This window comes from Triturus cristatus, chromosome 2_2, assembly GCF_964204655.1.
Source record: "Triturus cristatus chromosome 2_2, aTriCri1.1, whole genome shotgun sequence".
Lineage (NCBI taxonomy): Eukaryota > Metazoa > Chordata > Amphibia > Caudata > Salamandridae > Triturus > Triturus cristatus.
The window spans coordinates 706,457,512-706,484,040 of NC_140582.1; the positions used below are offsets into that span (position 1 = coordinate 706,457,512).

The 26,529-nt window shown below is 47.1% G+C and overlaps 1 protein-coding gene across 1 annotated transcript in view; it reads right to left on the reverse strand.

Annotated features, from left to right (window-relative positions):
• LOC146862667 (uncharacterized) overlaps positions 1 to 26,529 on the reverse strand; it is a 457,539-nt gene that overhangs the window by 78,258 nt on the left and 352,752 nt on the right. Inside the window, exons 27-28 of the mRNA XM_085641888.1 lie at positions 16,084 to 16,214; positions 951 to 1,108 (exon numbers count right to left, since the gene is read on the reverse strand). Of these exons, the coding sequence (XP_085498014.1) occupies positions 951 to 1,108; positions 16,084 to 16,214 (289 nt within the window). The remainder of the gene's footprint in view (positions 1 to 950; positions 1,109 to 16,083; positions 16,215 to 26,529) is intronic.

Genomic DNA, 26,529 nt, shown 5'->3' on the forward strand with positions numbered 1-26,529 from the left:
GAATCACCAAGCTTTCTAACTTCCATCTACTTCACTTCAAACACTCCTCCTCCAGTCTACCTAAAAATCAAGAACTTGTACTTTCTTGACTTGATTCTAGAGACGCCATCCTGTTTGCTATCCCACAATTCTCACAGGCTGCCATCAAAGCGGCACTTTACTCAACCACTCATCTACGGTTTTTGTTATGGAAATATATTTCTATCACACCCATTCATAATGAATTACATTGACTTCCCATCACTGCAAGGATCAAATTCAAAATAGGGTGACGCAACTACAAAGGCATCTATCAAAATGTGTCCCCATACTCAGCTGAACTACTTAACATCTTAGGAGGACAAAATGTCCTGACACGTGGATCCTTAATTTCCTTCTAAACACCAACATTTAAAACAAAGCACATGCAAAATAAATCGTTCTCTGGTGCAGCAGTGTCCGTATGGAATTAGCTGCCTGCAGATCTAGGACCAGCACCATCTTTCCTGACATTCAGGAAATTGCTGCAACACACCTCTTCCATTTACACCTGAATGAGACAATCCTCAATTAATCTAAGTATTTTAACCCATTTCAAACTGTTATAATCTCATACCATCAGCTGTTCCTACTGCAGTACTGTTGTACTGTTACAGATTATACTGGATTTGGTGCCCAACCAATCTCAATGCCCCCACTGTGACTGTTTACATATTTTACTGATACACTGGTTTATTGTCAATTGATCAGTCGCATATACTAGCTCTTGGTAACATGCATTAATGCATTGCAGTGAATTAGTGGTATACAAATGCAAACATTATTTTATATATATATATATATATATATACACACACACACACACACACACATGCTCACTTATACACACACACATATACACACACGCTCACACACACACACGCTCACACACACACACACACACACATACATACACACACACACACTAATACCTGTACTGTCTTTTGCTTTCCTTCTTCTTGCGTTAGCCTCTGGAATTGGCTGATCTTGGTCAGTAAGTCCATTTCGAAAGGAGGGCCTGTCTTTGTAATCCGCCCTTATTCGCTCTTTGATAAATCCAGTATCAAGGTTCCAGATGACAAAGTGGTCTCTGAAAAGGAAAGGCCACATATCATTTTCCTATTAACACTTAACCTAACTACTTTACATTCTTGCAAAATACATCATTCATGCAATTCAGCTGTACAAATGATAAAGTAACTTAACCTTCAATGAACATGAAGAGCTAGAGCTGATTGCCCAGCACCAAAGTCAGCAGCTCTGACCGTAAGACCACAGTCTCACCATGTTCAGTGTTCCAGCTAGCTACAATTTGACATGCTGATAACTGCAATGGGCATTTGTTCAAGAATACTGCATATTAAGTATAAGGAAAAAACTATTTTAACTTGTTTGTACGTGCATAGCTTAAATTATTTAAGCATTTTTTTTGTTAAAAATTTTTATTGTGCAGAGAAAAAGGTTACAAGCACGGGCCTACAACCTCCTGGGCCGGCCGCTAGTATTCAGAAATGATCAAGCAGTTCAAAAAACAATGACTGGCCCGCAGGGGCTCCGCTAAATGACAGGAGATCAGGCTGCACATAAGGGAAGTCAGGATACACCCTTTTTTACATAAATATCAACAAAAGTAAAGAAAAACAAAAAGCAAGGCGAAAAACATTAAAAGGGCGTCTAACCACGCATAGCTTAAATTAAATTAGAAAATAGAGCTAATACACAGACTGGCCACATCATATCACATTTCTTTATTTTAAGCCTTGTAGCTCACATCACTGTGCAACATAAAAAAAAACATTGGCAAAGCCAATAGATCTTGCATACGTAAAACCAGTGCCAGTGCTTGTTTTTATATGCAACTTTCTATTGCTACGGGATGTGAGTTTTTGCATGTTTTTGCTTCTCTCTTAAAAGAAATGTCATTTTTGTGAAAGTGCTTGCTTGTATTTTAATAATCTTGAGGTTTTGGGTGAGCACACTTGGTTCCTCATGCACGGGATGGGTTTATGAAGGTGTACTTCTAATGGATTTGCAGTTTTCTCACTAAGGACCCCACTGTTCTTCACAAAGTAAATTGAAGGTCCACTGATAGTTTGATGACAACTTTTACTATCATCATTAATCTAAAAGACCTTAATTGAGGCTGTACAAGTCACTTACAGGATCTACACTGATATGGGAAGGACCAGTGCTGCCAGCATCACCGCCTGTGCCATGATGATGCATCACTGCTACTCGGTGATCACTGGGGTTTTCGTGGCTCTGAGAGTGCCATGATGCAGGTCATAGACACATCAAGCAGTGGCAGCTGGTGAGGTTTGTGAGTGATGGGCTGAGCTTGGGGGGGGGGGGGGGGGTAGCACCCACAGGCCATTTGCCTCAGGACTATGATATGGGACTTTAGTCTCTAGTAGGTGCAGCTTGACGCTTCGGCACCACTCTGTTCAGGGGCCACTTAACACATTTAAATGAACACAGTTGTAATGTCTGCCCTCCTCCACGACATCCATCCATCTCAGTACTCCTTTTTGGCCACCCCTACATATTTTTCATCATCATAATTTACGGAGAACCTGTGAGGGTAGAGCACACAAAGAGGATAGAAGGAGAAAGAGAAGGACGAAAAAATTGTCACAAAGGGATAAAGCAGAAACCTACTGATGATTTCCAATTAATGGAAATCTTCTCTGGCAATGTTGAATCCGTTTTGTCCCAAATCTTCCTCGGTGATTTCAGCCTTCACTGGTCTAACCCCAATGACCAAGCCGTAACATGTCTCAAATCCTTCTTAAGTGATCACAAGTTGATTCAACATTGTGACCGGCCAAACTCATAATAAAAAAGAAATTCTGGACCTCATCATCACCAAAGGTCACACCATCACACTGGATACCATTACCCCTTGTGATTGGTCTGATCATCACAGCATCTTCTTTTATATCAACATCGAGGTCTCTCTGAGGAAGGCCCAACCAATGAAGTCGAATATTTGGGACCTCAGAGATATCAATACAGCTGGTCTAGCAACCCACTGTAAATGTGCCCTCTCTTCCCAAGTGAACATGTCTGAGGTACATGAACTCACTGACTTCTACAACTCTACTATCTCTAGCATCATGGATTGCATTGCTCCACTCCAACAAAAAAATGCCTCAACAAAAATTTCCACACCGTGGTTCAACTGCAACTTAAACTCGGAACGCCGCAACCTTAGGGCAATCGAACGATCCTGGAGATCCAAACCATCCTCGGACCAGCTAAAAATCCTTAGATCGGTAAGGAGCTCCAATAATAAACATATCAAGATCGCTATGGCCGACTACTTCAGATCCCAACTTAATCAAGCCGCTAATTGCCCAAGAAACTTTTTGAGCTGGTTAAACAACAATCGGTGGAAGCACCAAATCGCCCGGACTCTGGAGTCAGCCCAAGTTGATGCGATGACCTGGCTGTCTTCTTTACTGAGAAATCAAGACTCATCAATATTGATCTTGACCCCAGGAAGGCTGTATTGCTATCTGGTGGGTCTGCCCCCCCAAGAACAGTGCCTCATGGGGTATCTTCACTCCCCTCAGTGAAAGAGACATTAACAAGATCCTTCAGAGTATCACCCTTCTAATCATTTTAGCAATCTGTTGCCACCTTCCATCTTCAAAGAAATCAAGGATGTTGTCACCCCCATCTGGACAAAGATTTTCCATGTGTCTCTGTCACAAGGCACGATCCCGGATTGCCTAAAAGCTACTCAGGGAACACCTATCTTAAAAAAGCCTACTGCAGATAGTACTGATCTTAACATCTTCCACCCTATTTCTAACATACCCACTCTAGCCAAACTCCTAGAAAAATGCATCCAATCTCAACTCTGTGCTCACATCGAGAATTTCCATCTCCTGGACCAACATTAATCTGGCTTTCGGAGTGGGCACTGCACTGAATCGGCTCTCACTCACGTTATGGGTGACATTTTAAAAATGCTTGACCAAAATGAATCTTGCCTCCTTATCCTTCTTGACCTTTCCTCTGCATTTGACACTGTTAATCATGACAACCTCCTATCCATATTGGAGCACAGGATGGGCCTTTCTAGTTCGGTGCTGCAATGGTTCTCGTCCTTCCTCCACCACAGATCCCAAAGAGTTAAGGCGAACCACTCTCTCTCCCAACCATCACCAGTATCCATGGGGGTCCCCCAAGGGTCCGCATTATCCCCCATACTCTTCAACTTGTTCTTGGAACCATTAGCTGATGCACCAAATTCCACTGACATTCTCTTCCATATGTATGCGGATGATACGCAACTTTGTCTGAAAATCTCCTCCACGGATAACCTCATGTCACTCAACACTACCCTAATAAATACTCAAAACTGGTTAACTGAGAACCACCTCCTGCTCAACACCTCCAAAACAGAAATTCCTTCTCATTTCTCCACCGTATCACATCCCCTTTGGATGAACCACCTCACTGCCTTCAACTGCCCCCCCCCCCTCATTATTGACTCAGCCAAATCTCTCGGAATCACCCTGGACAAGCATCTGAACTTGAAGAATCATATTAGCAATGTGTGCAAGGGAGAGAATCACCTGATGAGGATACGCAGGAATCCCACAAGCTGACTTCAAGCAAGTGGTCCAAGCACTTGTTTTGCCGTGGCTAGACTATGGCAGTGCTACGCTCTGTGGCCACTCCAGCTATACCTTAGCCCCACTGAATGCTGCGGCCAGATCGTTTACGGGTACCAAAAGAAATGTGCACATCTCCCCAGTCTTAAAATCCCTAAATTGGTTACCCTATGAAGCAAGAATACAGCTAAAGATTGCCTGCCTGTCTCACAAAGCCCTCCATTTCAATATCCGGAGGGGGTATACCTTCTAGGAGTGCTAACTGTCTCCTCCTGAAACCACAGAGCTTTCGCACAAAGAGAACGTGTCACCGAGCTTTCTCTGGCTCTGCGCCGAAGATCTGGAGCTCTCTCCCACCGGAAATATGCAAAATCTCCTCCAAGTTTGCCTTCACATTGGAAGTAAAAAGATTCCTTATGAACAAGTTCTTACCTTAAAAGGGTTTGGATCGTCTGCTTTAATGCGTGGGACTTACACCCTAAGCCATGCGCTGGTTGTTATTCTTCTTTACTAATCATTTGCCCCCCTCCCAGTTCGCTATGTACCAGTTATTATCTTATTCTTTGTTGACCCCTTTCAACTGTAACCTTTTTGTTTGGTATGCCTATTTGATATGTGTTTGGGTTGGTATTCCATTTGATGCCTGTACTGCAATTGTTGCCATGCTCTGCCTACAATTGTAAAGCGCTCTGATATCCTTCAGGATCAGGTTAGCGTTATATAAAACTTTATAAATAAATAAAATAAATAAATATACTATTGATGTAAAAGGGCAGTGGATCAAGGAGACATGAGGTGAATTCCAGAGTATGAAACCATGGTATTCAGCCTGCCAGTGCCGGCCTTGGGCTTCTGAGCAGAGCTTTGGGCATTGACACTTATTCTTAAACAAAATAAATACTGAACTCAACCACATAAACAGTATTCCCAGCAAAACTGAGTCTGTGTTGCCAGCCACGTTTGAAGCACACCAATGAGAAAGTCTCAACATCTTTGTTACCTGTGTTGACATTTCACCTAAGAACGGCCTTTTTATCGATGCAGGCTGAGGAACAAAGGCAGAACTCAACCTAACTCACCCATATCAATGTGGTTCTTCTACCTGTAAAAGTCACTCTTTGTTGTACTCTCACATGAAGTAGACGCTGTTAGCCATGTAAGATCTTTTAGTACCTTTATTCCAGTTGTACAGCAAGTAGGTTCACAGGTACATCAAACAGATAGTACAGGTAACAGGATATGGTAATGTAGGTTAGCCCAGTGGTCAGTCCTTGGTACTAAGTCACAGCAAACACCTTTGTAGTATCAAACTCCCTTGGTAGTATCTAAACCCCACCAGGAGCAGCCTGCCTGCTGCTCAGCCCATCTGTAACTGTCATCTCTCACCCAGTCAGACTCCCAACGTTCTATGCATCACAGCATTCTCAACATTCTACTCCAAACACACACTGTGGCTGAACAGCAGGAGAACTGGGAAACTGCAAGATATGAAATTACTATGCAGGGCATAACATATCCCCCTTCTTTTAAAATGAAAAACAAAAGTGACATTTGTACTATGGAAATGCAACAATGCAATATGAGCAAGCCATACACAAAAGAAAATACACTAGTAATTAAATAAATACAATAGATTGAGACAATAGGTAGCGTATAGCAAAAGGGGAACAAACCCGCATAAAGCACATACTGCCAAGTCTCAAACATAGCAAAATTTTCCCAAGAAAAGAATGAATCAAAACCAGGGATGTGCAAATAAGAACATCACGAGAGATAATGAACCATTCAAAGTAGAGAACGGATAAAATACAACAATTCTGAAAATTGAGTACAACAACCCATCCTCTCCCAAAAACAAAAATGAGAAAGTGTCATCGCGTTAGACAAAAGGTAACCACCTTTCCACTGTATTCGAGTCTAACTCCCATGCATGCACATCCTGAGTAGGATTGACCTAGAAAAACATGGGACCCATCCGACACATACCAACTCTATAGTACAATCCCTAAAGAAAGGGAACAAAAGAAAAACACAGTTCCTAGCATAAGGAAACTCACCTATGTTGTGAAGATGACAAAAAGCAAACCTTCACTCCTCTTGTGAGGTACAAAAACTCGGGATTATAACCCTAAAAACCACCCTAATGAAAGGGTCTCAGACTATAACAATGAATATGGGACCGCATAACTAAAAGATACACCCTGTGTAGGGGAACCGTACCCATAAATCTAAACCAACCCAGAGAGGGTAAAATGTTATGTTAACTGGTGGAAACCAAGAAAACATGACCCGCGTCCGGGTTACCATAAGAAACTAATCTGTAAACCTTTAATGGGAACAACACCCATAACTCACCTTAGTAAAGGCTGCGTGTTACGCACTATGGAAAAGGACTAGTACCCAGACCATGACCATCCCTATAATATGGGAACTGTGAGTAGGACTCCCACTCACCAACTCGCCTCAATAAAAAGGCCGCGTGTGCCGCTTAATGTGTACCAAGACCACATACCCACCCCTGTGCAGGGGTTGCGTTAACGCTTTATGGGAAAGAACTAGAACCAAACCCATACCCATCCCTAATATAAGGGAAAATGAAATACAGCTACCCATTAAAACAAGACTAAAAACGTCCCTATCATAAGGGAGAATAACATGTGGAAACTGAACCACGTATGCTATGAACATTGAATTTCCCAATAGATAGCATTTAAGTAAACAAACTGGGAATTCATCTTTACTATAAGTAAATCTCATTTCAACTTGACACTTGGTGGCAGTAAAACACTGGGTTGAAACAAGAAACTGTTTTCTTTAAATAAACAGAGCTCCGATAATCCTTGCAAACTTGTTCTGCCATCGTCCATTAGTTAAACATCTTCATGTTAAATATTGTTTGTATCCACAAGTCTAAAGAATGCCATTCACCACCAGTGTCCCGAAACAGCATCATGGCCTCTAAAAGAAACATCATGAGCAGAATGAACTTCACTGGATGACAAAATTTGCGTTATAAATGTACAGCTGCAGAAGTGGACAAAGCAGCACAAAAAGTGAGCATTTCAAGATCAAACATTGCAACTGTGGTGACACTGGGATAGAATAGATCATCATGCCACACCTCTTTTGTCCTGATATTGCACATTTTATGTCTAGTCGTGTAGGAGACTTTCAGGTTAAGTAGGGGCAGCTTTCTCCTGCCTCCCCATTTCCTTGCAGTAATTACGTTAACAATCAAAGTCTTAAAATGCAGTTAACTGCTCTTTTTTAAAATGCGAAACAGGAGAATAAACGCACATCCCTTAACCGTAACGGGAACGCAATAATTCTGGCAATGAGCACATCGTGCTATTTCAGGAGATTATAATACACTGGCTCAGACTCTTTTTTGCGGTATTTCTTTTTAATTTCCAATCATGCGAGGAGAATGTGGCGCAGGTGCCCACAGACACTTCAAAGGCATCAGTGTGAATTTGTGCAGGAGCAGAATGAGGGAGCCGGGAGTGCCAGCAACAATCGTGACGTGTGGCAACACTGCGCCAGTGTGATTTATAGGGTGCCAACCAGGCGGCTTTAGCGCTGGTAGCATCTGGTGCAACAATCTTTTAGGGAGGAGGGCAGTTGGGGCAGACATTGCAAATATGTTAATTTAAATGTTCAGTGGCCCCTGAACAGCAGGCACCACGCATCTTGCAAGGCCTTGCTGTGAAGAGGCGGATTGGGGTAAGGATTCATAGCAACTGTATTCCTCCATAGAAATCAACATAGCGCGAGGACGTGCTCAACACTTGGATTTGAAAATTGCTTCAATGTAAAGGGGGCAGTGCCCTGACGCCCTTGGACAGAAACCGCTGCTGCTGCTGAGAACACTACCACACCAATTTCCCTTTAGATATCTGATGCCTGTCCCACTCTTTCTAGTAATTCTGTTATTTTACATGCTGTATTCAAATGCAATGGTTGTGTTCTGTGCTTCACATGTCTGACACAAACTCCAAATGCAATCTTGTGGTGTTGTTGATTAATTCTGAAAAAGTGTTACTATGCTGAACTCAGGGTTGGTTGGATGGGAACCTTGAGGAGCACAATTATGAGAATTTCGAGGTTACACATCTGCAGTCACTTTACATTGATCCCCAAACATCAAATCCTGATGAATACTCTGCAAATTAAGGATAAGGGAGTTCATCCTGAATTTCCACATCCTTACTTTGCTATGTTCGCTGTCAGCTGGCAATCGACTAGCTTACGCAGTAGTTTGACCACTGCCGGGCATTTTGCTGTTCCTAAGTTGATCACTTGTACCACCGCATGGTTATCTGACCATAGGATTATCTGTCTATTGCCCAGCTTCTGGCCCCATATGGTGAACCCCACTACGATGGGGAATAGTTCTAGTAAGGTGATGTTGCCAGTGATCCCCTTCTGGTGCCAGCTGGCTGGCCATGCTACTGCTGCCCAGGCTGACCCCATTATGGCCCCAAAACCTTAGCCACCTGCTGCATCAGTGTAAAGTTCTAGTTGGTCCGCCCGCATCCATGTTCCTGCCACATGAGGGTACCTTTGATTTTGGCCAAGAAAGTGTCCCATTGCCCCAGGTATTCCCTCATTCCTTGTGTAAGGCGGAACCTGTGGTGTTTCTGTGACATGCCCCTAGCGCCTGGCAAAGGGGCCCCCTGCGGGGACTACTCTGGTTGCAAAGTTCAGTTTACCCAGCAGCTGCTGTATCTCGCCTAGCATTGCCTTTTTTTGCTACCGTAGCTGCCGTATGATTTGGCATAGCTCAGCTACCTTCTCTGGTGGTAGTTTGCATGGTCCGGCCAGAGTTTAGTTCTATCCCGCGGAAGGAAAGCTTGGCGGTCGGGCCCTGGGTTTTGTCCGGAGCTAGCGGACTCCCAACTCTTCCATCAGGTCCACAAAAAGGCGGAGGCGGTCTGAACAATCCCCCGTTCCTGCCCTACCAATGAACAGGAAGTCATCTAAGTAGTGGACCTGCCCCTCGCGGAGTGGTGCGTTCCAATTTCCCATTCCAGAAAACTAAGCGCAGGTTATGGATCAGCCCATGGGTAAGCATTTGTCAAAGTAATAGTCTCCATCCAGTTGAATACCAAGGAGGTGGTAACTGTCTGGGTGCACTGGTAACAGGCGGAAAGCTGATTCTATATCTGTTTTGGCCAATAGAGCCCCTTTCCCTGCCTGTTTGATTAGGTCTACTGCATCGTCCAGGGAGGTGTAAGCAACCAAGCAGCTGACCTGTTCCAACCAGTCATTGATGGAGTCCCCGTGCGGGTGTGAAAGGTGGTGTATGAGCCGGTATTTGCCTGCTTCCTTCTTAGGTACCACGCCTAATGGTGAGACTCTCATGTTTGGTAGTGGAGGGGAAATGAATGGGCTGATTTTAGGTTGCGGCTACCTCGCGGGCCACCGGTCCTTTGTAAGGGATAGGGAAACCAGCCATGAACCCTTCTGACAATTGGTGTCTGTCTGCCTTTCTCGGGTAGTTATGTAACAAGGATCTCAGTCTACTTGTGTTTATAAGAGTGGGCAGTGGTGGTCACCTGGCCAACCCCTCCCCCCTCTTGCGGTGCCTCGCCCTGGTCGTTATTTCTTTGAGTTGCCTTTGTCTCTGTTGGTACCCGCCCCTTACGACTGCCTGCATTGCACAGCAGGATGGTCCCCCCCACAGGTCCTGCAGCTTGGCTTAAACCTGCATGCAGTCCCCCACTTACATTCCTCTTTGTCATATTTTCAACATGATGCTAATCAGGTTTTTCCTGTTTTACCGCCAGCCTGGCCTTTGCCCCTAAAACCCTGTCCTTGGCCTTCATATTTCCCTTTAAACCCTGAGGGACGAAAAGTTGATGCTCACGCACCTAGGCCTTCCCTGGCTGCCACCATGTGCGTAGTGAAATCCTCCATGTCCAGGCAGTCCCACTACATTATCGGCCATGTTTGCATCTTCTCCATGAAACCTTCATCGTACTTCAGCCATGCTTCTCCCTGATACTTCTGCTGTGCTTCATGCACTTTCTGTTCATATAAGATTAGTGCTGCCACATTCTGGGGGAACTTCTCTATGAACACGCATGCCAGATTCCTGAAGGCCCTTAGCCAGTTCTCTATGGTTTTCTCTACTCTGGGCTTGTGTCTATACCTTCTGTCCTCATCTTTTTTATCATGAGCTGTGAGGTCTAAGCCTGTTTGGCGCACCTCCAGCAAAGAGAATATATCTATATATTCCTTTTGCCAAATCCTCTCCTTCACTGTTAGTGGGATAAGGTTTGCTAACCCCAGGAGTTTTGTGGTGGTGGGCGGGTCACCCGGGGTAGGGCGTATGTACTCACTTGCAGACTTCCCCCCGGGTCCTGCCCTGTACCGGCCTTGGCTGGGTGGTCTCCCTCTGGTGCTGCCATGACACCCTGCTTGGTTTGCGTGGCCCTTTGTGACCCTGCGCCCTCCTTACTCCTCTCGCCTTGTGGGCTTTCTTGCCTAACGCCTACTTTCTCCTTTGGGTGCCCTTTATGTCCTTTCCTTTGCTCAGGCCCCTGGCCCTCTTCGTTGTGCCCTGTATTTATATGGGGTCCCTCTCCATATGCGTATCCTGGCCCAGGCCAATGTCACCAAGGCATCCATGCGGCTGGGTGTGGCTGCACATAAGCCGACGCTTCGCCCTGTAATTCTTGTTGGTCCCCCCTCTGGTACGGTAGCCAGGGGGGCTGAAGGGGCCATCGCCCTTGCATTGCATTGTGGCTTACCCCTAATTGTGTGCCTTAATTCGTAATTTGCCCAGGTCCTTCCTTACTTGTACCAGCTTGTCCCTGCCCTTTACCACACCACCTGCCCATCCATGTAGTGCGTGATGCTCACCATGTCCACTGTCCACCGTGGATCTCGGCCCGCTGCGTGCTCCCTGGGTGGCCGCCGTGCAGGCCACAGACCCCTCATCGCCGCTGCTGCCCCCTTCGGTGTCCGAGTCGGTCACCACCTTCAGTGGCGTGGTTGCCCTGCTCCTGCCCCTGTCTCCATTCCTTGAGCTGGGGCCTCCTGCCCCTGGTCTAGGGGCTGCAGTGGAATGCTGTGGTGTTTTCTTTGGCCCCCTGCCACTGAGTTTCGATGGGGCAGCCATGTTGGCTGCAAGTCCCTTCTTGCCTGGTCATATGGGGGGTGTTGGTGCTGTTGCCTGCGACGGTTTTGACTTCTTCCTAGCGGGCCCTTCTGCAATGTGGTCATCCATCCATGCTTTCCCCTTCAGGGCCACCAACGCCCTTGCTTTCTTTAGCAGCTCTTCCAAATCCCTGTCCAGTTCTGGCCCAGATTCCTCCCGCAGCCTTCTCAGATCTTTTTTGGGGGCCTTGCTGCCTCCAGGTACATCCTTAAAATGGGCTGGGATTTTCTTGTCCCTTGATGCCCCCGTCTCCCAGCCAGGCCTCCTGGCTGTGTTATTTTCCTTTAAGGGGGACAGGGCCGTTACTTAACTCTTGTGCCCAACGTGGTCCAAAAGCAGATGCCTGTTTGTGGACTCCTTCCTTTTCTCCGATAACCGATAATTTTTGAAGGTTGCGAGCTAATCACCCCAATCAATCATGCCCCTCGCCTCGCAATTGTCGGCTTTCAGAAAGTAAATACGGGCGAGTGCACAGTATGGAGTCCTTACTTCTCCCCAATCACTCCTGACCCACACCTCGCTATTGTCCGCTTTTCAGAAATTCAATACAACTGAGTGCACAGTATGGAGGCCTCTCCGGCTTGTACCCGCTTCCCCGGTGCCCCCGCTTCTCGCTTGCTTGCAGGCTCACACCTGCTCCCTCAGCTCGATTGCTCAAGCCTTGCTGCAAGAGGCGCCCACCTCTCTCCTGGTCTCCTGGTGAGCGGGGACTCGAGCCAACGGCAGACTTCCCCAATCCTTGGGAGGCTGGACGGTTGTTCCGCTCCCACTGCAGCTGACTGCTCCCCTGCTCCTGCCCCGGTTGTTGTCTCCACTTCAATGCCTGCAATCGACACCCAGGTGCAGAAAATTTCAGAGGCAGCTGCCCTCGTCATCGATGGGCCAATGACCGGTTCCCACCGGTTGTAGCCGGGTCCACGCCGCTTCCCTCGACCTGCCCAGGCCTCCGCTCTCGATCACACCTCGCTGCTCCTTCTGGCGACACCTCTATGTGTCCTCGGTGACCGCACCTCCGTCCTCGGCAAGTTCTTCTCGTTGGCGATGGATCCCAGCACCAGGTATTCCGCTTCAGACTGGGGGGTTTCATGTGCCCAACTGAGAACCTACACCCCTTTTGAACCTCCCGGCCGCTTACCACCTCTCTCTAGGATTGGATGGCTAGCGGCTAGTTTGGTGGGGCGACCAATCCGGTGCTCCTCCTTTTCGCAGGCTTGCTGGTGGGGGTTCCCGTCTCCGGGATGCGTTTGACACGGGCCCCTATCGGGTCCGGCCGCGCCTCCCCTGGCCCATGTTTCCATGTTATCTATCTTTTATAGAGAGCATTTAATTCAGAAGAGGAATATTAGTACCGCAAAAGTCCATATGTGTGTGTATTAATTTAGTTACTTAATCCAAAAGGTTGAGCTTTTTTTCAGAAGCTCAAATGTTCTAGGGGTTGGGAGCCAGAAGCCCTATGCAAGAGTTTTCCCCAGCATGAAAGAGGTCCTTTCTCCTGCTCTAATTTTTCAAAAGGCACAGGTTTACAATACAGAACTTTGGGATGATCATATTTGTGCCCTATATACCCTTCTATTCCCGATACATTTCATGATTACCTCTTACTGTCAGTGAAAGTGCTACCTCCCATATGTTTACTGTAAGAATGTTAACTCTGTATACAGCAGCAGGACTGGCCTTCTACACCATCAGCTTCTAAAACTCCCTTCTTCTTGTGTACAGGATTAGACTATGGCTTCTGCAGTTCCACTTCCACAATAAGAGCCACATATCATATTATCTTGTCACATAGCCCTAACTTTTTTGGGGGCCACACTATGGATTCCCTGAGCCCAAACAGCTAAACACGGCCTTTTTAGATTAAAAGGGGATCTGGTTGTATCACACTCTACCTCTAATGAGGTAGGCTTCAATGAAAAGGAGTGTTAAGAGTCAACCAAATCTGTCAGAGAATCTCAACCACCCCATGCCAACAAAATAAGTACGCACCCACAATGCATGCGCTAGCCTCCCCTACAGTCACATCACAGGTTCTATGTGGTTTAAACGCATTTCAATAAATCTGTATTTATTGCAGCTTGCTGAAGGACCTATTAATGAATAATATGTGTACAGCCCCGCCACATCTGCAGCTTCTATTTCAGTCCCTGAATAGAATTTCTTAGAGGTAAATACTGGGTCTGCTGAAACCACCAACTTGATTTCTTCCCGGTCAGATAGACAGGAATGGTGGGGTTCAGTTCATCTGGTATATCCAGGGTTTTCAGATCTATCTCCTATGCTTCTCCCAACATTGCTTACAACGACTCGGAATCAGTACTATTGACTTGTGGCAGATCCTTTGTAACTGTTAAATGTTTAGTAAACCTTTCCTAGGAAACCGAAGAGGATTGTAAAGCAATTCATTGCTTAACCTAACCTCTGGGGCCATAAGTAACAACAATAGAATTCCCTTTCTTGCAATTTACAGTGTGGGCCAGATAGATGGGAAAAGCACTATGGAAAAAATCTAAAGATACTTCCTCTGGAGAAACTGGTGAGGAAAAGGAACAGTTATGACAAGGTCCTGATTTACTGAAAGGAATATGGCACCTTAAGTCAGAAATCCATACCATGGACAAATCCTGTAAGAAAAAACATTCAAATATGAGTCATGTCATATAAAAATGCCTAGTTCTTCCTACTTTCTGTGGGATGCTTGACTACCAAAAAGACATTGTGGCTGATAGTAAATTAAACCCTATATCCTCCTACGCCTCACAGGGAGAGACCAAGAGGCATGCAACACCTGAGGAAGATCCCAAGAAGACATGGGGTGAATTAAACTTTAGTGCCCAAAGTTATAGAGCAGATGGGAGGCCAGAGATGCCAAAGACTCGATCTGACAGACTGGTTGTTGATTAAGACAAAAACGAACTAATTGGACAACAGAAAGGTAAAACTAGGAAAGCCTGATGCATGTCTGTCAGCTCCTTCCAGATTTGCTTCTTCCTGACTTCATAGTCCTCACACCAACAGACTCCACAATGTGACTTGTCATTCGTATCAGTGTGGAGGAACGAAACAGGGATGTGGCCTCCAGAAAGCGTGCTGGATCCATCCACCTTGCCAGAGAAATTCTAATTATTGGGGGGATTGCAATGAAGTGTGACTATTGAAACAAGTGACAAATAATCAAGGGAGTCCTTAATGAATTACCAGCTATATTCCTTTTTCTTTGCTTGATGCAGCATCACTCTGGATAGGCATTTGTTCTATTGATGAAATAACCTTAGCACATCTCTCTGCATCAGGATCTGATGTACTTATAGTTGCTACGTGGACTGCAGATGTGACCTTTTCAGATTGAGGGCCCAACCATGGGACTGTTAAAATTGCAGCTTTTCCCTACTTCAACATAAGCCTTGAAGAAAGACGATTTACTATTTAAACAGTCATAGCGATATTTAAAAAATAGCTCCCTTTGGGCACATAGATAAATGGAAGCAAAAATACTCCATGCTGGATGCAGCACAGTCGAAAAGTATCCTAGGCATTTTTCCACAAGGATAACCTACAAAAAGTACATTACCTAACTCAAATAATGCTTAAAATTAAGCGTAGGAAGCCTTTATAGGTGTATTCAAGGGGTAAGGTCACATGAACCATTCTTGCTTCTGAGACTACGAAAACCGGATATTGCAACATAGAGGGGCGTTCTTTAACCAGGAACGAATAGGGGATAGTTATTGCAAAAATATGTTTTTTAGGCCTTTAATATGAGTGGACCGTGATAGGACTGATATTTGTAGCACCTGCTAAACAAGGATACCGTTATGTATGTTATTTATCAGGTGCAATAAATAACACTTATATCACATTTTTCCTCTAAAATGTTGTAAGATGCATATTATGTTGCCTTCTGCACCAAAATATACAAGTATGTAGCGGTCATTTTTATCCTCTAAATACCATCACATTTGAGCTGCTGAAACTCATCTGGGGATCTGGGTTTTATCGCACCTAGTATTGTGCCGGGTGCAATAAAATTTGCCAAAATCATAATTCAGATGTGTGGTAACACTTGTTACACAATGTAAATAGCCACAAGCAATAAGGGCCTTAAGGTTTACAAATGTAAAAAGTGATGAAACACAAACACACATCCCCCCAGCTCCCTCCCCTTTACATGTTTCCCCAGAAGACCATTACCAGTTTTATACAAGAGACAAGCTAGGTTCTTGCAAATGCTACTGATAAACAAATATGATGTGCTTAGCAACTAATTTACTATCTTACCTATTTTCTGAAAGGCCAAGTAATAGGCAGCCGTCAAGAATCCTGTACTCATGCTTTGGACATGGGACAATGTAGAGGCCAGTCTGTTTCCTGACATATTTCTTTTTGAGGAGATCATAGGTCAACAAAGTCTGTGAGAAAGGCAGAAATTAAACATTGAACACCATGTATAGCAAGAATACTTAAATAAATATGGCATTCCTCTTATTTTGGGTATGTTGTAATTCAAACAGCCCACCTAAATGTTATGTTATGGATACCTGATATAGCACACACACCAATGGGTTCTTGATGCTCCTCAACATATCTGTACAGTTACCAAAAGACTGCTTGCCTGAAAAGCCAGGCCTTTAAGGATCTTCTAAAAGACAAAAGTTCAGATTCCAGTCTCAACGACAATGGAAGAGAATTCCACAACACAGGCACACCTACCAAAAGGCAGTGGCCTTCCATGGTAGATTTTACATATGTTGGTACAGCAAGAAGGTGTGCCGAGGAAGAGCATTGACACATATTTTATAATCCACTTTGTGATACAGGTGGGACCTAGGCCATGAAAAAAAACAATGCATAAGATCTTTCATGAGATTCTGAATTTAACAGGCAGCCACCAAAGTTGTTGACACAAGGTCATGAGATCTTCAAGCCCTTGTTATTAGACAGACTGCTGTATTTTGAATAATTTTCAGCTGATTTAGAGTCATTGCCATAAGGCCTAAATATAAAGATTTGGCATAGTGGAGCCAAGAGCAAATTATTTCTAGAACTACAGATTTAATGGCATCCACTGATAGATAGGGCACTAGCTTCCTGGTCTGTCTTAGCAAGAAGATACATTTTGATATTACTAAAGGAGGTTTGAGACTTCATGGAGAGTTTGCCATTGACAATCACTCCCCTCCTCTTAGCAACATCTTTAGGAGCAGTATCTTTAGCCGATACACAGTTGTCCAAAAATCAACTTTATTGTCAATGACAAGCACTTCCTGTTTTTTCCATGTTGAGTTTTAGGCGGTTCAAGCCCATCCAGTTCCATATGTAATGTGTTACATTTGGAAAGCCGACTGAGAAGAAAATGAGGGTCCAGTCGCACTAATATCTGTGAGTCATCTGCATACATGTATATTTTACTTCCTTTAGCCACGAGTTCCTTATCCAATGGTTGAACATATATGTTGAAAAGGTTTGGAGACAGAGAAGTACCCTGTGGAACTCTGAGGATAACTGCATTACCCAGAAGGGGTCTGTCAGAAAAGATTACAACCAAGTCAGAGCCTTGGCCTGTAAAAATGTTGCAATTTCTACCATCCATGTAGCAGAAATTTCAAACCCTTTGGAAACAAATGTGATGTGCATCATTTAGTCACCCAGTTACTATGATGAGTGTGGATATTTGAAATATGTCATTTTTTTGTTTCACAAGATATACCTTGGGTTATCTCGAGTAAAAATGTAACGTGTGAGTATATTGAATGGTTAAAAGTCATTCAAGATGCCAGCAAGGGAATGTCATGAAGCATTATCTGCACAAACCACTCTTTGTAAGACATTTTCTGTGCCAACAAATCACCCACAAAAATAAATGTGCTAAATCTCACACTCATATATTTTCCAAAGTTTTGTGTAATGTGATTAATGTAAAATTATGCAAACTAAGCAAGTTTAAATGCAATTTTGCACAGGCCATATCTTGAGCTCAATGTGTCAAAATAAGTTGTGTAACCACCTAGCATTCTAAAATCACTGGGACATGGTGGAGGAGACAGGAATGGTTACATATGGTGTGAGGAAAAGAGGGTGTAAAGAGGGGAGAGGACAGATCATTGGGAATAGAGAGATGTGTCTTCTTCTCACCAGACAAAAAAACCAATGCTGTGTGCATAGCCAACCTTAGGCGTCTAGTTGGTGTTACATTCGTTGCAGAACTAGTAAGTACAGCGGGTACGGTAGGCGGGCAGCATACACTCCGGGATCGGGGAGATAAAGAAACACACACCTACACCTTAGTTGCGCTTAGGTGCACTGACCCGGATCATCCGGTCCAGCCCCCATTTATTTCTTTAACCTCTTCCGGGTCACAGCCTAGACCACCCTCTCCGTGAGCAGGGGGGTGTTCCCCTTGAACATAACATTCCTCCTTTATCATGGCAAAACAAAAACAACACAACACCGGTTGGAGAAACCTTCCAGTACAGAAGAGAGAGAGAGAGAGAGAGAGAGAGAGAGAGAGAGAGAGAGAGAGAGAGAGAGAGAGAGAGAGAGAGAGAGAGAGAGAGAGAGAGAGAGAGAGAGAGAGAGAGAGAGAGAGAGAGAGAGAGAGAGAGAGAGAAAAGAAAACACTGCATTTCTTTTCCTCAGTCCATCACAAAACCTTTCAGTCGAGACGACACCGCTGGATTGGCTCGGAGATGATATCTGTGTCCACCTCGACCTTCGCTCCCATCTCTACTGCCTTCAGCTCCAACTGCCCCTGGCGAATGTTCCACAGCTGCCCCAGGCATTGGGGGGGCTGACCCAGGTGAGACACTCTCCTCGTCGAAGACGTCACCCGTCGGTTCGCCATCCTCAGACTCTGGCACCACCTCCCTTGGTTGTGCCGGACACTGGTACTTTTTGAACTGGGAGATGTTCCTGGTGACTGTCTCGCGACCCCTCTGGGCAGTGACCATCGTGCCCTTGACTGTCTGGATCACCCAGGGCTCAGGTTCAAACGGAAGGGAGAACTTCCCTCGTGGATGTCGATTCTTCACCAGCACCAAGTCACCGGCCACCAACGCTCTGCTTCTGGCATGGCGCCTCTGGGACATTCGGTCATTCTTGGCCCGCCTCTGTCGGAGGCGTTCGGATACTTGACGATATGCAGGCGAGGATGGTGTCAACTGAGGAAACACATCATTCAGCACCCGTTGATTACACAAAGACCCAGGGCTGGCCATGGTGGTTGAGTGAGGTGTGAGTCTGTATTCTTTCACGAAATTGTACAGGGCACACTCCATGTTCTGTTCTCGAGACATTGCTATCCGGAGTACTTTGTTTAGGGTGCGCATGAAGCGCTCAGCCTCACCATTAGCCTGTGGCCACCGGGGTGTGATCTTCACATGTCGGACACCTCTTGATCGGAGGTATTCAGAGAACTCGTGGCTGGCGAATGGCGGACCATTGTCTGTGCGTAGCTCCTTGATTAGCCCATGGCTGGCCATGATTTTCTAGAACCGAGGTATGGTGTTGCTCGCAGTAATGGAGTCCAGTATCTCAACCTCGGGATATTTTGAAAAATCATCAATGACGACAAGCATGTGTCGGCCATCCGGTAGGCTCCCAAAGTCGGCACTCACCCGGTTCCACGGGTGAGGAGGTATGTCTTCCGTCAGGATTGGGGCCGGCGGATCAGCGGGGCCCACCGCTTGGCAGAGCGCACAGGACCGGACAGTCCTCTCCACCACACTGTCCAAGTCCGGGAACCACACCTTGCTCCTCAGACGTGATTTTGTCTTGACCACCCCTTGGTGCGCGATGTGAGCTAAGTCCACCACTCGCTGCTGTAGTGACCTGGGGATAACCAGACGCGTACCTCTCATCAGACATCCCTCGGGAGACACGGCCAATTCGGACCGGACGTTGTGAAGAGCTTTTAACGCCACTTGTGCATCATCTGTGCGGTGTGTCAGGTTCTCCAGCAGGGAATGCCACCTTCCTGATCCAATCGCTGATATCACCATCGCCCAGCAGTCATCCCGTTTGGTCGCCTCCAGGATGTCCTCGAGCCTGATGGGCAGAGGCCGAGAGCGTTCTACCACCAGCCTGACGTACTCCTCCGTCTCCTGTGCTTCAGACTCCTCTTCTCGGGTAACCGGCCGGGCATGTCTGGATAGGAAGTCCGCCGGGTTTTGTGTCCCGGGGCGGTAGATTACTTTGAATTGATATTCTTGCAGCTGCAGGATCCACTTTTCAATTCTTGGAGGTGGTTTCGACGACACGCCCATGAAGAGAGGAATCAGCGGTTTGTGGTCAGTGTGAACCGTGAATGGCTGTCCATATAGATAGAGGTGGAAGTGGCGACACCCCCAATGTATCGCAATCGCCTCTTTTTCGATGTGTGAGTATCTTTGCTCTGTTTCCGTCAGAGCCCGGCTCGCGTAGGCTACCGGGGCCCACTCACCGTCCAGTTGCTTCTGGGACAATACGGCACCCAAACCAATGGGACTGGCATCCACCGACAGTTCAGACTCCCGGGTGGGGTCAAAATACGCTAAGGTGGTTTCGGCGGACAAGGCGTGTTTGGTGTCCTGAAAAGCCTTCTCTTGAATGGGACCCCATTCCCATGTGGCGGCGTTCTTCGTGAGGTCCCGTAGGGGCGCCGTTAGGTTCGTGAGGTTCCGGATGAATCGACCACAGTAGGTGACCATGCCCAGGAAGCTTCTCACTCCGGTGACTGTGGTCGGGGCAGGCGCCGTCTGGATGTCACGGACTTTTGCGGGGTCGGGCGACACTCCTTGTTGTGAGAAGTGATATCCAAAAAACGCTATTTCTTTTTTTAGGAATTCGCACTTTTCGCGATGCAACGTAAGGCCACTGTCCTGGAGCCTCCGGAAAACGCATCGTAGACGGTTCATGTGTTCCTCCAGAGTCGGTGCATGTACTAGAATGTCATCACTGACGTTTATGACCCCACTGAGGCCAGCCAATACACCTCTGATGGTGTCCTGAAACACTTCCGCCGCGCTGGACACCCCAAAGCTGAGGCGCTTGTAGCGGCGCAGGCCCACATGGGTGGAGAAAGTGGTTATGGCCCTTGACTCGGGATCCAGCAGGAGTTGATGGTAGCCCGCCCGAAGGTCCATCTTCGAGAACCAGTGTGATCCGCTGACCTCCGCCACAATGTCGTCGACCGTGGGTATCAGATGGCGTTCCCGCTTGATGGCATGATTCGGCAAACGCATGTCCACGCATATTCTGACTTCACCTGGTTGCTTCGGTTTTCGGGCTATCACAATGGGGGAGACCCATGGTGTCGGTCCTTCCACTCTCTCAATGATGTCAGCGGCCTCCAATTTTCTTAGTTCCTCCTCGACCTTCGGCCGCAGATGAAACGCTACTCTCCGATGCTTGAGAGCAACTGGTTGCACTGATTGGTCTATGTGCAGCCGTACCAGGTGGTTCTTTAAGCATCCGATTCCGTCAAACAGGTCTCGAAACTCGTCCACCAGTGACTCAACATCCTCCAGGTGCACAGCGAATGCAAACACCACCAGTTGCAAATGTTCCGCCGTACGACAGCCCAGCAGCATTCCCGCACCCTCCTTGGTGACGTACACTTTTGTGCGAACGGAGTTAGCCTCATGGGCGATGTCGGTGGTGAAGACGCCTAGCACAGTGAGTGGTGTGCCGGAGCCATAAGCAAACACCTGTATGGACGTTGGCTTTAGGACGGGCTGTATCGGGAAGGATCTCAGCATGGACTGGGCCATTATGTTTATGGACGCACCTGTGTCAATCAGCACCGGCGTCAGATGTCCTGCAATCTTGACGTTACACTTTGGGGCCCTCCGTCTCGGACATCCATCAGGTTGCAGGGCGTGAATTACATGGACCGTGCCTTCGTCCTCATCGTCGTCCATATCATCTTCCTCAGCCTCCTGTTGAGGGGCCTCCACCGCATTGATCTGCCGACTTTGTTGCCGCTGACGTCCCGCCGAGCGGCACACTTTGGCTAGATGGTTCAGACGACGACACGCTGAACACCTTTTTCCTTGTGCAGGGCATGGACCTTGGTGTGGGTACGGTCCTCCACACATGTAGCAGGAACGAGACGAGGGTGGTGGTTTGCTGTGTTCCGATTTCTTTGTGGGTGCTTTCTTCGAGGTGGTCGCCACCACCGCGTTCACTGGCTCCGTCTTCACTTGACGTTGAAGGGCCGTCTCCATATGTGCGGCGCGCACTTTGGACAACTCCTTAGACCGGCCCATGGTGAGAATGTCGGCCATGGAGATTCCGGGCGTTTCAAGGACCCTTTCTCTCAACTTAACGGACGAACAGCCCTGGATGAACTGCGCCCGCAGCTCGTCATCTGTGTCCGGTAGGGTACAGGTGCTTGCCAGCTCCTTCAACCGAGCATAGAAGGTGTCAACGGATTCCTCCGGTTGTTGCCTAGCTTGTCGTAGGAGAAAACGTTCGTAATCTGGATTTGCTAGGGGTTCAAAATGCGCGGTCAGAGCTGCCTTGAGCGTAGCATAGGTGTGGGGAGGGCCGGCTTCCACCACGGATTTGGCCAGTCGGTAAATGGCAGAACCACCCAGATGCAGTAGCATGGGCCGATGTCGTTCGGGCTTTAGGCCGACTGCGGCATAATAGTTCTCCAGGCGCTCCAGCCACTCTTTCCACTTAGCCACCTGGGCGGACGGCGGGCCGTCCACTATGAACGCTTCAATCGGGGGCACCGTCGTCATCTTCACGCCGGCTGGGCGGGAGGTCCGATGCAGCAGGCGCAGGCGGACCTGGACGCGACAGAGTATGTGCTCCAGGGGTGGACGCAGTCAAGAAAACCAAAACCCCTCACCTCCGGCGCAGGCAGCGGTGAAATTGCGGCCTACAGGCACTCAGCAGCCAGGCCTCAGGGTCCGGGCGTCCAGCGTAGGAGGGCGCGCCCCACGTGGCAATCAGAGGCGTCAGGATAGGCCCCCTGGGCTAGACTCAGCGGTCATGAACACCCCGCCTTCTCCCAGCAGCCCATAAGTCACACCGATGCCTCCACCACGGTCAGCAGGCCACTGCACAGGGCACACACACAGGAACTAACCGGGAAGAGCAGGCTGTAGGTGGCGTCCTTCTGTGCAGCACCCCCGGGACTCAGTCTCCTGCGAGGAAAGCAGCCAGGCAGCAGGCCGGCCGAAGAGAGCGCTCCCACACGCGCTTTATGCACGAAGCCAGGCACGTGCGCGTGCCTCGTCACCGTGACGACATCGGTCCCGATGCGGGCCCTGGATGAAGAGAGCACCGGGAGCCGGGAGAAAGCAGGGAGGCGGCAGGTGCAGGCCGCGTAGACGCACGCACGTGCGAGGAGCAGCGCTCCGTGTGGCAGCCGCCACCAGAGCGGGTCAGGCAGCGCTCCGGCGCTCGGGAACACAACGGGCTCCGGGGAAGCAGGCAGCGAGGAACTCAGCCTTCGTGGGTCGGGAGTTATTGAAAAAAAAAAACCCTCGTCGCCAGTTGTTACATTCGTTGCAGAACTAGTAAGTACAGCGGGTACGGTAGGCGGGCAGCATACACTCCGGGATCGGGGAGATAAAGAAACACACACCTACACCTTAGTTGCGCTTAGGTGCACTGACCCGGATCATCCGGTCCAGCCCCCATTTATTTCTTTAACCTCTTCCGGGTCACAGCCTAGACCACCCTCTCCGTGAGCAGGGGGGTGTTCCCCTTGAACATAACAGTTGGCAGCAAGGAGGTAGTAGGAGAGGTGGTGAGCAGGAAAGGTTTCAAAAGTATTTGCAAGAGTGAGGAATTATGTCCTGATAGAGTTAGAAATCGGGGATGGCTGTTATATATTTACTGAAGTAAGCCAGAGAGATTTATCTAACCACACTGTTTAGGGCCTCATGACAAGCCCTTCGGATAAAGATGAATGGATAACGGAGGGGCGGAACCTTTGATTTCAGCTGATGTCCCGCCATCTATACCAGGCCATTATGAGGTCTTTTGACCCTTGAACATCAAGTTAAATTCTGCCTGTTTTTCCCCTAACAGGAAATAACAGCCCGTGTCTGCACACGTTAACACCCGCTTGGACCAGGTGGTAAATGTGTGTGGAGGCTAATTTCTGACCTGTAGTGCAGGTACAGTTGGGCGTGTGAAGGGCTAAACAGGTGAGGTCAGATTGTTTGCTGCTCTCCTCATCCTGCCTATGGAGGTCGGAGGTTGGGGGATGCAGCTCTGCACTAACGGTTAGGCATGGTCTCAAGGGACACAGAATTATTGGGAATTATTCAGAGTTTGTGGACCCAAAAATTCCGGGCTCAGAAAACCAAGGTATCTAAGAGTTGGCCAGAACAGTATCACCCCAGGGGACCTTGGTATCAAAAAGATAAACTTCGAAGTGTTAGCTGCAACCACTGTTCAGAAGGAGCACTTGCTTTCCAGTGGTTGGAAATTGAGTAAAATAAAGACTTTAACAATTCAGTCAGAGACATAAGAATGATAGAAGCTTGAATGGCAGGCATCAAATAACTGCACTGAGGGCACCATCATTCAGACTACCTACAATACTGTGAATCAAGCGGAAAAATCAATGCAAAAGTCTGTAGGTCTGGCTTTTGAAAAAAGAAATTAAGGAAGAAAGAAACATTTTTCCTTTTCCATTCTTTTTTAATGAAAACAGCATCAACATTTGAAGTTGCAAATACAAAAATATGAAAGCTGAAACGACGGGAAAACATTTTGTGGGGACTTGATCCTCTGAGCTGATCCTTCCTACATTCAGGAACATATGTATCGTCTATTGAATACATCTTCACAAGCGTACTCTTATCTTTAATCAGTACCTTTGAAGTAGATGACCGGGCAGAAAGTGACCATAGACCTTTGAAAGCAATCCTGCAATTAGTCTCCAAGTACTCGCCTCTGCAACTCCCTTTGGGTGAATCAACGGGGGAGGAACGACACAAAGTCCTCTCTAGAATTAAATGGAAAGACAACCTTGGAGAAAAGTTAAGCAACTGGCTCACATCAAAAGAGGCCACAGATAGTCCACTCAGTGTACTATCACTATTGGAGCATTGGGATGAACTTGTGGCACACCTTCGTTCAACCCTAGAGGAGGACACGAGCTCGCTCCAAGAAGAAGCATCCCCATTCGACCAACAGCACCTCATACCACAACTAAGGAACTAGCTACTACTAAGCGCAATATTCGAAGAGCGTTAGCGGGCAAAGGACGAGGTATCAAAAACATCCTAGAACAAACGGTCACAACATACAGAGCAGTCCATAGGCGGATCGTCTGGCAACAAAAAAACAAGAAAATTGAGAAAGAATGGCTTAAAATGTTTACCATCCTACAAGAGAGAAATCACTCCCACTTCTGGAAGCACATAAACAGACTTAGCAACTTTGCTCATACTAAGGAAAACGGCATGGCTAAAAGGGATTAGATTGCTTACGTCAAGTTCTTAAGGACGATCAGGCAAACAAAATAATGTCCTACCAGACAGCTCTAGCATTAGGCTGCCACGCACAGGCATCTGTCACCCTCACAGAAGCCTTCTTCATCACCGTAATACAAAAAATGAGGAGAGACGGGCCCCTAGACCTAATGGCCTTCCTGCCTGAGTTTTTAAAGCAGCAGAAGATTTGGGGCAGAGACATTGAAACCGCTTTACAACCACGCCTTCACCACCACCACAATCTCAAACTCATGGAAAGGGTCTATTTTCTTCCCATTCTACAAGAAAGGTGCCTTTTAAAACCTGGTGAACTACCGGCAAATTGCTCTTCTAGACTTGGAAGCAAAGGCATACACACAAATCCTGCTAGATGACCTAGAAACCGGGGTGACTGAAAATAGCATTCTCCCATGCTGGGTTCAGTCTGGCAAGCTCTACAATTGACAACATTACAGCATTAGCCTATATGCCACAACAAACAACACGGGGAAAACTACCACCATTGTTTAGTTGTTTTGTCCATTACATCACTGCTTTCGACAGAGCTCTCCAGGGTGCTGCGGGAAAAATTACCAGCATGGGGGGGTTCACTCCTTGCTCCTCAAAGCAAGAATATCTCTAACCAGGGGGCGTGGGTCTGGATAAAAACAGGCCCTTACCACATTGACCACTTAAGTCCCAACCAACAACGGACTAAAACAGGGCTGTGTGCTGGCCCTCCTTCTTTTTACAGCCGACTTGGAAAAAGCACTAGAGGGTCCGAGTTTAGTTACACCCAGGCTAGGAAGGTTACAGCTCTCAATCCTGCAGTACGCAGAAGATATAGTGATAATGGGTCACACTAAATCAGGCCTGGAGAGAGTCCTTGACGCACTTCACAGCCTCACAGGTTCAACACGGCCAACAAACTTCCGGTGAACCAGGATAAGATAAAAATCATAATTTTTGGAAAATATCCCCACAAGAAACAAGCACACTGGTGGCTGGGGGGGGGGGGGGGCAAATAACAACAGTCTCAAGCTACAATTACTTAGGCATTTGGTTTATTAAAGGGCCCAAAAAATGGCTCAGCTGAAGCACCTCAAAATCAAGGGCACAGGAGTCTACCACAGCCTAAAACACCTCAACAGCCGGCTGCACATCCCAACCGTTGAACCCCTGCTAAAAGTCCTGAAAGAAAAATGTATTCCAGCACAAAATCACAGCCACTTAGCCTTCCCTGGTGCATTGGAAACGCAACTAAATAAGATTCAAATATCAGCGTGCAAAAAAATCTTCCACCCAC